This window comes from Juglans microcarpa x Juglans regia, chromosome 7S, assembly GCF_004785595.1.
Source record: "Juglans microcarpa x Juglans regia isolate MS1-56 chromosome 7S, Jm3101_v1.0, whole genome shotgun sequence".
Taxonomy (NCBI): domain Eukaryota; kingdom Viridiplantae; phylum Streptophyta; class Magnoliopsida; order Fagales; family Juglandaceae; genus Juglans; species Juglans microcarpa x Juglans regia.
Genome location: NC_054607.1, coordinates 3604553 through 3617793, shown reverse-complemented (window position 1 = coordinate 3617793; position 13241 = coordinate 3604553). Strand labels below are relative to the sequence as shown.

Genomic DNA, 13241 nt, shown 5'->3' with positions numbered 1-13241 from the left:
TCCACGAAGGTTTTTTTTTTTTAACAGATAAATGATATTTACAGTAATAAAATTATTTACATCAGCTTATAGCCATAACATATTTTATATGCTGAGTTAACAAAAAAGAAAAAAATCATGTAAAGTGTGCGAAGAGTGCGCCTGATATATAACCGCACTTTTTACATTATTCAATTGTCGAAAAAAAAAAATAGGATTTGCTTTAAAAAATTAATTTTTTGAGGATTTTATTTTTTATTTTTTCGATCTCTACATTTTTTATTACTCAAAAGTAAGAGTATCAAATCGTGTTAACAGGTCGTATTCGTGTTGTGTCAAAATATGTATATTATACTATATAAGTCAATCCTAATCCGTCTCGTTAAGCTTATCGTGTCAAAATCTCAAACCCTAACACGATCCATTAACATAACGGATTGTGTCGTGCCAACCCATTTTGACCTGTTTATATAAATGGGTTGAACAAATCCGAAATTAACATGTTTGACCTACTTAATTTTAGCATAATTTTATATAAATATTTAAATCACAATATCTATAAAGAATATAAAAATAACTATAAGGGTATAATTATAATTTTAACCTTATTAACAAGTTATAATAGATCAAAATGGATTGACATGTTATCAACTCGTTAAGCAATCATCATGTCTTAATAGGTCAATCTATTTTGATCTGAATCCATTAAGACTAAATCTTTACCCACTTTTATCGTGTCGTGTTCGTGTTGAATTAATGAGTCATGTCACATATTGCCACTTCACTCAAAAGTAGATTTTATTACTTAATTAACAATGGAGAACAAAACAATCGTCACAAAAATTATATTATCTTTTAAATAAATATGATAATATATGAAGGAAAGATTACATTTAAAGTGTTGAGAATATTCTCACTCTGTTTGCGTAGTGAGAATACTTGAAAAATGTTGAGAATGTTTGTGAATAGTAGTGAAAAAGTAATGAAAAAGTAATAATAGAATAATGAATAGTAGGTAAAAAGTAATGAATAGTAAAAGAAGTATATGAAAAGTAATAATAAAGTAAAGAATAGTAGTGAGAGTACTTGAGGTACTCTTAGTACCCAAACATAGTCTTAAAGTCTCTGAGGCTGTAAAATGATACAAATTCTCTCAAGTGAGGAGCATACGCCATATATAATCTAGTCCATTGTCACAACTAAATGAAGCAAACGAAACACATTGGGTTTCTTTTAATAAGAGGATTGGATTTAAGACTTGATTTCTCTAGACATGCTCATGATATAGTCTATAAAGGATAAATACTTTAATTACAAAGATATTATATAAAACTAAAATCATAAATTGATATGACTTAATGCGGTACGTCAGATTGTAAAATTATTTTTATTATAAAGTAGATCTAATAGATTACATGAGGTTATATCAATTTATGTGTTTATATTTGTATAATCTTTTTATATTTGTAAGACTTATTAATACAAATTAAATGGCATAACATTCTTTAATTTAGTGTTTAGTTTTCAATGTTAAATTCTTAAAGAAATCTCACAAAAGTACAATCTATAAATTGACATTGATAAATTTCATATGTTTGATTTCTTTTACAATAATATAGCTTTACGATCTGATTTACTATAATAAAAAGTCAGGTTAGTTTGTGACCTTATCTTTATAAAATAAGTTTGTAGATCAAAATTCTTCATTTTTTAACTTAATACATACATTATTTGTTAGTTGAAATTTAAATATTCCTATTTTTTTTCCCAAGGAGTTGGCTATGGTGATTTTGTTTATATTTGGATGTAAAATTTATTTTTAAAAAAATTAAAACTTGAAAAACTCTTAGAAATTGATTTTATTAAAATTTAGTGAATGTGATCAAATTAATTAAAAATATATTTGGAAAATCAAGAAAATTTCAAGAAAGATTTGTTGTTGGTAAGTGCGGTTAATCTCGACAATCGACGTGAAAGGGTAAATAGCGAAGGCTGCAATACCATCGCCGGGAAAGTGATCGGAAGGTTCGTTTCTGTCCTGCACACAAGGACGTCTGAAGTTAACTTGTTTGCTGTCTTTAAAGTCGGAGTCTTTTAGGTTACACAGCCTCTTACACTGTCTTGTTCAGCTTCTCTGCTTGATCAGGACAACAGCTCTAAAAAACCCAGATGAAAAATTCCTAAACATTCGCGTATCGTAGAAACCCTTTTGATTTGGAGATTTGGTGAATTTCTCATTTTGTTCTAATATTGTAAGCTTTAGATAGAAGCTGGGTTTTGAGTCTGTCGATTGAGAATATATCTGAAGAATTTATGATCTCCGGTAACCCATTTCAATCAGGGATTTAAATTTCTTGTTTTTGTTTCAGAACTTTAGTTTTGGGTAAAGAAAATATGGGTGTGGGTATCTCATTTCTTATAGGATTGAAGGCTGCAGTGATGTTACTGTTCTTTGCATCGCTTAAAAGCTTTGGTTTCACGTTGTTATCAATACCTTTCTTGTATGCCTCGTTGATATCCTTGTTAGTTTCTATCGCTTCACACACATCTATCAATCTTCCGATGCTCTTGGGCAAGAACTCAGATGGGAGCTTCCCAATTTGGTCCATAATTATGTTCAGCCCGTACTTGTACTTTGTTCGAGCTTTTTCGGCATTGCGGAGATTGAGAAGCGGGGAAGCTTCATATAGTGAAGTTTCTGAAGGTTTCTATGTTGGCGGATGGCCTCATTCCCTTGATAAATTGCCGCCCGGTAACCCTGCTATCATTGATTGTACTTGTGAATTGCCAAGAAAACTGGAATTCTCGGGGCATGCATATTTGTGTGTCCCAACTTGGGATACGAGGGCTCCTAAGCCGTCTGAGATCGAATCAGCTGTTCAGTGGGCTTGTCGAAAGAGAGCTCAGAATAGGCCCGTGTTCATCCACTGTGCATATGGTATGTTACTGAACTTTAAGCCATTTTATTAAATTTCATGCATTGGAAGTGGAACGTTCCTGCTTTGTAGCGTATATTACTGATTATTGTTGGCGTAAGTGAGATTACTTTGAAACATTGATGATTCGATATGGTGAGTGCATTAGGGTCTAAGTGAGAGGAGTAACAGTGTTCTCAAATATAAGGCTTCTTGTATATGGTGTTTCCATGTTTCTATATATTAGTAAATTGACTTTCATGTTTTCTGCAGTGATGTAATTATTAAAATCAATGTGGTTTACTCACAGCCAGCAATGAATACCTTATATCCTGGCAGTGCATAATAGTCATAGGCCATCACGTCTTCTGTATTTGTATAATCAAAACCTGTGTATATTTCCCTTTCCCCTTTGGAAATTGTTGCTTGAATCCAATCACGTGTAATTGATGTTATCATTTTTCTTTGTTGCATATGAACCAGATATCTCGATCTTGGTTCTGGTCTGACATCTTGCTTTCAATTGGCTATTTCCAACTTTGTTTTGCATCTTGTATTTCTGTATTTTGTTTTTTATAAGCAAATCTTCTATTTCTATTCAATCCCTCTTTTTTGTCATGTTTTATCTTGACATATTAAGTTTAGCCACACTTGCATCATAAGCATTTCTGTTTGTCACCTAGGTTATTTTGTATTAGATCCATGAGGATGGCAAAGCTTACAGCTATCTACGCATATATGTGCTTATCAAAATTACCCTTATATGGGTATTGCTTTATATTTTTTAATACAGAAAGAAGTATCATGTTTCAACATACACATGACCTCTAGAAGACTGCATGCCACAAAGGCAGACATTGGGACATGGCTATGCATTTATGAGTTTTCAAGTTGGTAAATTTGAGCATGTGTATTTAAAAAATGAAGCTATCTTTTGTGAAAGTCTCAAGCTCCACTTTTTGAATGATTTATTGTACAATATATCATGATCATACAAATCAAGGCTACATGGTTCTCATCCCCTCACCTGTAATTCTGTTGTTACTAAACTTGACTCAATACACTCATCTTTCTCCTACTTGGCTTAAAACCTTTGGACTTTATATATCCCTTCATAGACCCAATTCAAAGTTACCTTCCTCCCTGTCTAGAGCACAGCAAAAGGAAATGGTCACAACTCGTTTCTACTGCTGTTTTTTTAAAGTGGTTGATAGGTGTGCTACTAAAATATAGCCGATATGTTGCGATATATTGTATTAGTCATAAGTACTGACATATCATTAAAAAACTTTGGTTGATTTAGCATATTACGAAAATTGGAAACATTGCAGAAAGTTATGAAAGTTATAAAAAAGAAAATAGAATGAAATATGTCAGATTCACCATTCACTATATCAGAACTTTATCAGAAAACCAAACTCCTCCATTGCTGATAATTTTAAAATTTAAAAGGGGTGAGGGGATGCTAGAGGAAATAAGTAATTGGACCAATGTTAAAGTGCTGGCTGGAACTAATCTTCATGCATCAACTTCCACACGGGAGACAGAGTAACTTCGAAAGTTCTGCAGATGACCGCTTACCAAGATACTTGGAATTAATTGTAATGGAAGTAATTTATTTTGTTGGAATGCCGTAGATACTAAAATTATGAAGTAGCATTGCCATCAGTAGTCATAATTGATTTATATTGCTGATGAGATCTGTTGTTAATGTTTTCCTGTTCCTTTTTTTTGTGAGTTTGTTTTAGGTCATGGACGAAGCGTTGCTGTCATGTGTGCTCTATTAGTGGCTGTAGGCGTGGTGGAAGATTGGAAAAATGCCGAGAGGTTAATTCGAGAAAGACGCCCTTATATACGGATGAATGCTCTCCACCGCAAGGCACTGGAAGAATGGTCAAAAGACCGGTTATCTTCACCCATGAAGAATAGAGAAATGGATATAAGTTCAGTAATTATGTCCGACCCTTCTGGAAGCTCACGACCAGCAAGGACTGCAAAGAAAAGTGAATGAAAGATATGGCTCCGTTTGGTGCATTACCTATTAGTTTTAATTCCCTCTCGTCTATCTCAAGAAGAAGAATTTTTTATGTTCAGAATGTTTAATATATTATGAGCGTCTCCATTAACCATCCGAGCATGCTAAGGCAATAAAGGTTTGTTTTTCAGTTGGCATTGAACTACATTAATGGATATGCATCAGGGGATATTGTAAACAGAATTTGGATTATGGGAATTTTTCCCGCACCAATCGCCTTGCTTGAAATGCTGCTTCCATGCATTTGGCATTTTCCCAGCACCTTTTTTTCACATCTTAACTCTCATCATAGCTAGAACTATCATGCTTTCCATGTTTCAAAATTGGGTTTTCTCGGGTAGTCTTCCGAAAACCAGAACTGCTACATGATTAAGAGGCAAATCCTGAATAAAGATGCAATTTATCCTACAAATAATGCCGTTTAAAAACAAATCAACAGCAAAACTACAATCAACATTAAGGAAGTTTGGATAGTGAGTTGAGATAAGATGAATTGAGATGAAAGTTGAATAAAATATTATTAAAATATTATTTTTTAATATTATTATTGTTTTGAAATTTGAAAAAGTCGAATTCATTATTATATTTTGTGTGAGAATTTATAAAAATTGTAATAATGAGATAGATAAAATGAGACGAGACACTTTCATTATCCAAACGGAACTATAATTACAGGGACCAAAATGGCGGATATGGTACATAATGTGATCTGCTTTCTTCTTTCTAAAAACAAGTGTCGCAGGAATGCATAGCAAGTGATGAGCAGAACTTCAAAAAATAAAAGCCGGGATGCACACCAAATCTCACCTATGAGCCAAACAACTAACTGGCTAAATTTTCCTTGAAAGCATATTGACTTCGATTCTTGACGATGTTGTTGCCAGAAAGAAACCCCATACATTGGTGATGCTCGAACGTAATTGAGTAGCAAAGCTGTAAAAAGCAAATTTATTTATCTGTCTGTTCTCTGTCAATAAAACATCGAAGACATAAATCAGAGCTTGATGGTTTTGAAGAGCTGACCTTCATCCAAACTGCTCAATTACTTTCCCAGCTCTAATAAATTCTTCTTCTATTCTCATTGTTCATCATCATCTGCGGCAAATCATAGCTCCAAGAGACCACAATTAAATGATGGAACAGTAAATGCAGTAAGTTTCTTCATCGTTCGTTCATCAAAGATGCAAGCAGCTTCCATCAATGGAATTTGTAAACCGAGTGAGCTTCACCATTCATCAAATATGTAAGAAGCTTCCATTAAGACCAAGATGGTGGAATGAATCGAAGAATGGGGTGCACAATACATCCACTCCAGCCCATCCCAGTTCTCTACGCCTGCACTTCTGCCAGCTAAAGATAATATCAACAAACGTGCAGCCCTCGTCATATTCAAGACTGACTTCCAACTGGCAGTGTGCAGGCATGGCCCATGCCCTCATCGGGGCCGGGCTAATCCAAAACTTGCGTCAGGTTGCTGCTGGTGAGACTGCACCAAGCAAGCATAGAACAATTAATAGTGATTTAAAACCAAATAGAAAAAGGAACAGGGAAAAACCACCAAAATACCTAAGAGATACCAATCAGACATAAGAAGATAAGGCCATTAGACCTTGTAAGAAATAGGGCAAAGTACAGTTCTGGTCCTCCAACCTACATGAATCTTTCTATTTTTTTGATAAGTAACATGAATCTTTCTATTTGATCCTTGTTCTTCTTGTAGCAACAATTTTCTTTTATGTATGTAAGAAATCTTTAATTGATAAGCACAAAAGCGCAGTCCAAGTACACGGAGAATACAAGCAAAACGCAATTTAGGAGAAAAAGATGCTAAAAATTCATGTATGCTCAGTCCATTAAAGTCTATAGATGCAGTCCCAAGGAAAATAATGTTGAGAAAGAAATTCTTGATCAATGTAACCCTCCAATGTTAAGTCTAGTTCATTTTCTCCATTCGTCCAAATCCAATGAAACTAATATATTTCAGTCATATGAAATCTCACGTAGTCCAGATGTCAATTCACTAGATATTTTAAATTTTTTTAATGACACATAATAGAGAATACATTTTTTTCTTCTCCCTTCAACCTCCTTCCCCAAGTCATGTAAGAAGCCAATTCCACCATCACCCGCGCTCCACCATTACGCTAAAAAATCTTGGTGTAAAGGTCCTGCACAACCCACAAGTTCTAATGTGGCCTCAACTAATCTGTTTTCCCTTTCTCTCTTTTGACTCCAGTATTAACTGTAAATAATTTCAATCAGTTCACTTTCTACATCGCGTAGAGGAATATGTACACATAATAGTTTCTAATAAAAAATATCTGCACATAATAGTTAATTTTTTAGTTGTTTCTCATGATTCGAGTTCAGTCCGTTAAGTTTCAAAGACAAAAAGAAGAAAGCTGTGAAGCATTCAGGATAAAGAGAAGCAAGTGTATTTGCAGAACTATGCCATATATTAGTGTGCTCCACAGCAAAGTAAAGTGGTCACTTCCTACAATGACAAAGACCCAAACCAGGGGAAAAAAGAGGGAGAGGAGAAAGTCATACCAATTATCAGTAGTTTTTTAGACCAGACTCAGAGTAATATGCAGGCAAAAGAGATAGAGCTTCAAAATCCCCAAAGAGAAAGGCCTCCAAGGAAGTCAATGGGATGGAGGAATGATGGAACTAGGTTGGGTGTGGTTGGCAAAGAACGTGTAAGATTTGGTTTCCACAAATGCAAAATCTCATGGGTTGGGCTTAGGGTTTAAAGGAAAACAAATAAAAACAACAATAAAAAGATGACATTTTTGCATTTATATTTAATTAAGTAAAAATACACATAATGGAAAAGCATATTATCAATTTTAGTTTTGGCTGTGCCTATTCCTCATCAATAAGATCTTTATTTACTGATAAAAAAAATCATCAATATTAGTTGTCTTGCAAGTTCTTAGAAGGTAGCATCTAGTGTCTATTTCCATTATTCTAATTTTTAGCCAATTTGGATAGAAGGGTAAAATTGAAGCAATGTTGAGAATTGGTATGTAAGACCATTGTAATTAAAACATCATGAGACCAAAAAGTAGTATAAGAGCTGGTTTGGATTGGGAGATCATCTCAATTCATCTTCAACTCATCTCACAACTATTCACTACTATTCACAAATTTCAACTCACAAATCTCACCACTATTAGCAAATCATCTCAACTCATCTCTGAATCCAAACAGGGCCTAAATGTCTATACTTTGGAGGACCAAAAATGTACTTTACATTCTATCATCAGACAAATTTCATTTTGAAATAGGTGCATTTATTTTGTATTTGCATACGACTTGATGTGCATTCAGTTTTGAATAGCTTTAAACCAAAAGCCTTGGTGCTGCCCTTCCTAAATAGATATTGAGAGAGAGAGAGAGAGAGAGAGAGAGAGAAGGGAAAGTAACAGCTCCACATATTCTACTTATCAGCCAGTATTTGGTAGGTGAAAGAAATTCAACATTGTTATTCAGCGAGATTAAACATATTTAACCAAACCATAAATTTATGAAGTACGTGGCAAAAACTTAAATGGAGCATCAAAAAACCAAATGTCTGCCAATCCCAGCCCCACAGCAGAAAGAAACACATTCTGCCAGTGGATATAAGGACAGTTGCCGACAAGGCTGAAATCTGATGGTTAAAAGGAGAAGGAGAAAGGTCTACAATGAAGGGCTGATGGCACAACATAGAGAACACCACCAGAATCCAAAGCATAAGCTTATCCCCGAACACCAGTGTATCAAAAGATACATATTTTTGCTATTTGATGATTTGGTAAAGGGATACCCACCCTCTTAAGAAACATCATCATAGAACGCTCTCTGTTGTAGTATTAACAAAAAGTTTGGAATGTCATGCAACATGCATTAGAGTTTAGTGAGAAAGAACAAAAATTGTGGGATGGCAATGAGAAAGGGTTAGACATGCCTGATGTCATTTTCGTTGTTTTATTTGTCTGTGTATGTGTCTGAGAAAGAGTTTTTTTTTCCTTCCTGTTAGGGGGACTGGTTATGCACACTAATCCACTACCATTGCATTCCAACTAAAATGATAGAAACTAGAAAACAATACTACTAATAAGATGTGGGAGCAGAGTCCAGTGCCCAAGTAGAAAGATATTCCTTAAAAATGGTAGCAGACAGAAAGGAAAAAGGATCGATCGTCCAGCAGTTTTGAGAAAAAATCAATATTTTTATGTTACTGAAAGGAGGAAGGTGAACCACTAAAGGCCAAATACCTGCGAAAAAGATTGGTGAACTTGTTCACGAGGATGGATGAAAGGCATCCCCGGATGCTGACAAGGGTACTGAGAGGAATGCAGGTATATGGCAGATGTGGAGTGAGCACCAACATGATTAGGATTGAATGGCGCCATCATGGTCTCTGGATGGCCATACCCAATTCCTGTAGCGGTTGATGGTGCACCCCATGCCCCGGGCAGATGCTGAGGAAGTGGGCGAGGTTGCTGCTCAGGAGAAATCTGGGGCCTATGAGTAGACCCAAGTTGTGGAAATTCAGTGTTGTAGTTCACTGTAGGGGTGTACATAGGCTGCATAGTATATGGTCCTCCGTTAAACCCAAAACCAGGATCGAATCTTTGCATATACCTGAAAAAAATATCACTTTAAGAGATGTTTGGGCTATCTTACAGAGAAAAAGAATAATATATTTTAGCTAAGCACCGACTCAGCCTTGCACAAGATAATGCATGTCCAAATAGGATGCAGATCTAGAGACTAAATAACAGTTCAATAATAGAGTCCCATACCTGTCATAATTCCTGTCATAATCAGGATCCTTGCGATCAACCTCACGGTCCCTGAAAATAGCTACCTTACTATTTGGTTTGATCTGACTAATTGGTTCCTTCTCTGTCCTACTTCTAGCTGATCTACTGCTACTTGTTGAAGAATCAATTAGACCTCTACCAGAATTCACATCAGTAATGCCCGGAACGGATTTCTCTTCCATCTTTGAAATACCCAAAGAACCATGCTGGGGATTATCCTGTAGCCAAGGCTCACTTTCTGGCTTCCCACTCATTCCACCAACAATATTATTACTAGAGTTGAATATTCTAGCACGAGCCCTGTTATACGCCTCTTTTCTCTCCTCTACGCTTTTGGAATTACCTGCCTTCGAAGAATTTGAAATTGCATTGCCGACAATCTGAGACCGTTTTGACGGCCTCTGCTTGATTGCAACCTTAATGGCACTATTATCTTCTGATGGTATATTTGCAGGAATGTCTGCAAGGCGAATCAGAGGAAGCTGACACTCTGAAGTTTTTCGAACAATAATTCTGGAACCTGAACCATCAGGCGAACTATTGTCCAATAAAACCATTGACTGCAGCGAGTAGTGGTGTGCCACGCGATGTGCAGCCAATCGTAAATAGGATGTAGGCAGCTGTTGAAATTCTAGTTGGTGTTGGGTAGGATCGCGAATAAACTTCTCAACATCTTGCTCCATCCTTAAAACTGGACAAAAGAAATTACGCTTCTCCATCAATGTACGGACGATAATCATTGGAAATTGACAAATCTAAAAGGCACAGAAAAGCACCTTCGAACACTAAAAGATCAAACCATTGTTACACAACATGTTCAAAAGTTGAAACACATGGCGGCGAATTTATAAATTGGCAATGGTAATGCCAAGGATAAAACTAAATGATTAGAAAGATAACTATACTGACTAATACGAACTAAAAAACTTGGCGCGACAATTGAAATCACATTGCTGAACTTATAGATGGGACTGGAAAAAAAGAAAAAGAATTCATTAACGCAACTATGCGACGTTTTCTTAACAGAAAACTTAAAGAACAATCTTCACCATTTGAACACCCTACCATCCCGACAGGAAAAATAAACCCTGATTAGACAATCCTTGAAAACAAATAACATTATAAAATTCCAACACTCTACATACACATGCGCGCACACCTCTACGTCAAAATATACGTACGAATACAGATACAGAAACAAAAACGAAAAAATTACACATGTTGCTTACTTGATAAGCGCTCACGAGGATTCTGCAAAGCTTCGCGAAGAAACTGATCAACCTGATTAACAGCATCCTCCAACACGTTCTCGCTACCATCACCACGGGGCAACGCTGAAGCTAAATTCAATGTCGATGAAACCGAGGAAGGAGCTGAAGCTGGAGCAGAGCCCTCGCTCGGCACTAGGGGGGCTTGGAGGAGAGCAGAAGGCGGTTCATGGACTCGTCCAAATCGGCGACCTCCCAAGACTCCGGGGCTCCGAGATCCTCCACAGAGCGCTCCATCGCCATTAATTAAAAACAAAAAGACAAGGAAAAAAATCTAGGGTTTGGGCGTTGCCGAAGGACTCATCAAATGACGTCGGGGTCGAAGACGGAGAGCGAGATGCTAGGACCGTCCATGAGTTTGACCTTCATAAGAACTTTAAGGTCAGAAGGAAAGAAGAGTGATCTGGATTCTTAACGCGAGCCAGAATTGGGGGTGGGGGGGATGGATAGGGTTCGAGGTCTGACGATTAAGGTTCCATTTGGGGTAAGGGTGGTATTCTTTTTTCACGCGCTTTGGCGTGTGTGGTGCGAGTATACGATTGTAATACAGTAATAGCAACATCCCAACCCAAGAGACAAATTCATAAAATTCGTTTGGGCCCACAAGCCCATAAACCCTTAAAATCCATTTAATCTTAAAGCCCAGTCAACCCATTCCTTATGTTTAAATTCCAACGTATCATTTAGATAATAAGTTGAGATGAGATAAATTGAGATTAAAATTAAAAGTTAAATAAAATATTATTAAAATATTATTTCTTAATATTATTAATATTTAAAAATTAAAAAAATTAAATTATTTATTATATTTTCTGTAAAAATTTGAGAAAATTATAATGATAAGATGAAATGAGATGAAATGAAACATTTTTACTATCCAAACAGGACATCTCTCTTATTTTCAAAAGTTATTTTTTCTCAAATTGGTGTATATAATACATCATTTATATCATTTGAATGGTAACATTTGATTAATAACATTCAAAATTTAAAATTTATTTTTCAAATCAAATTATAAAACCTAAATATGTATTAGACAATGGCTTGAGAATATAATTTCTCTTCTATTAGCGTTGGTGGAGTTTTACATGCCAAAACCTTTGCTTTACACAATTGCTATATAAGAGACGAATTACCTGGCACCATTTTATTGAATCTTGTGGTGAACTATCTTTGGTATATAAAGGTGGTTGTTTCTGAAAACGAGTGGGTGGAATTCATGAAGAATATAGGAGGGCAAATCAATTTCCTATCCGAGAAACAAAATGCCCCCGAATATATTTGTTCCAATATTGTGTCTTTTGAAATTTTAAAAAAGAGTTTTACTATACGTCAATTACTATTCACCTCTACATTTCATATCTGACAATTTTTTTTTTATGAGGTGTGGATTGTGGGGTAGTGAATAGTAATTGATGGGTAGATTAATTCTTTAAGGAATTGATATTGTCTAGAGGTTGCTTTCTTGTCAAGATTGCCTATCAACTTTTGCTTCTACTTTAAGAGATTAGGAGATCCTTGAAAAATAAGATGAGATAAAAAAATCTATAAATAATAATAAAATGGTTTGTAAATAGTAGTAAAATTATTTGAATTATGATGTTTTATGAGGTTTTGGAAAAGAAGAGAGAAAAAATTGAATGGAAATATTATAAAGTTCAAATATTATTAAAATATAATTTTTTAATATTACATTTGTTTTGAGATTTGAAAAAAATTGAATTATTTTTTGTATTTTGTTTGAAAGTCTGAAAAAATTGTAATGATTATTTTTGAAAAAGTTGTTATAATTAATTTGAAAGTGTTATGTTTGAGTGATATTTTGGAAGAAAATAAGATAAGATGAGATGAGATGAAAAATATTATCGAACATTCCTAAGGGGTTGTTGTATTGAATAGTGTAAAAAAAAATACAGCGGAAAAATTGTAAGGCCCAGTTTTTTGTGAAGTCCGGATTGCGCACGAGGGCCCAGCCCCTTTCCTTGGAGGTGTGCGAACGACGCCGTTTTGTAGGGTAAGTTCTCTTCTTCCTCAACTTCCCCCCCCCCCCCCCCCCCCCCCAAGTTCCTTCTCCCCCTCTCTCTTTCGGTTTCTTCTGGCTTTACCCCCGTGTCCCTCTCTTTCCCGTAGCCCACTCCCCTTCCCGAATTCCTCTATTCTCTTTGTTGGCTCTGTTTTGTGGTTCCGAATCCCATGCCCTAAATTTCCTCCATTTTCCTTTTCCCTCACT

At 35.5% G+C, this 13241-nt stretch overlaps 1 protein-coding gene and 1 pseudogene across 1 annotated transcript; one reads left to right on the top strand and one right to left on the bottom strand.

The window, feature by feature from the left end:
• Positions 1–1913: 1913 nt before the first annotated feature.
• Positions 1914–5064, top strand: LOC121241596 (uncharacterized protein YnbD-like). The gene is made up of 2 exons (XM_041139426.1): positions 1914–2917; positions 4643–5064. Exons 1-2 carry the CDS (start codon positions 2374–2376, stop codon positions 4903–4905), a joined length of 807 nt encoding a protein of 268 aa, XP_040995360.1. The 5' UTR covers positions 1914–2373; the 3' UTR covers positions 4906–5064.
• Positions 5065–5560: 496 nt separating this feature from the next.
• On the bottom strand, positions 5561–11548 carry LOC121241120 (annotated as a pseudogene).
• Positions 11549–13241: the final 1693 nt, after the last annotated feature.

What these genes read in the sequence shown, in the direction of transcription:
- LOC121241596 (XM_041139426.1), top strand. Translation starts at nt 2,374, where the DNA reads ATGGGTGTGGGTATCTCATTTCTTATAGGATTGAAGGCTGCAGTGATG. An exon ending in GTTCATCCACTGTGCATATG is followed by an intron (nt 2,918 to 4,642) that starts GTATGTTACTGA and finishes AGTTTGTTTTAG; the next exon opens with GTCATGGACGAAGCGTTGCT.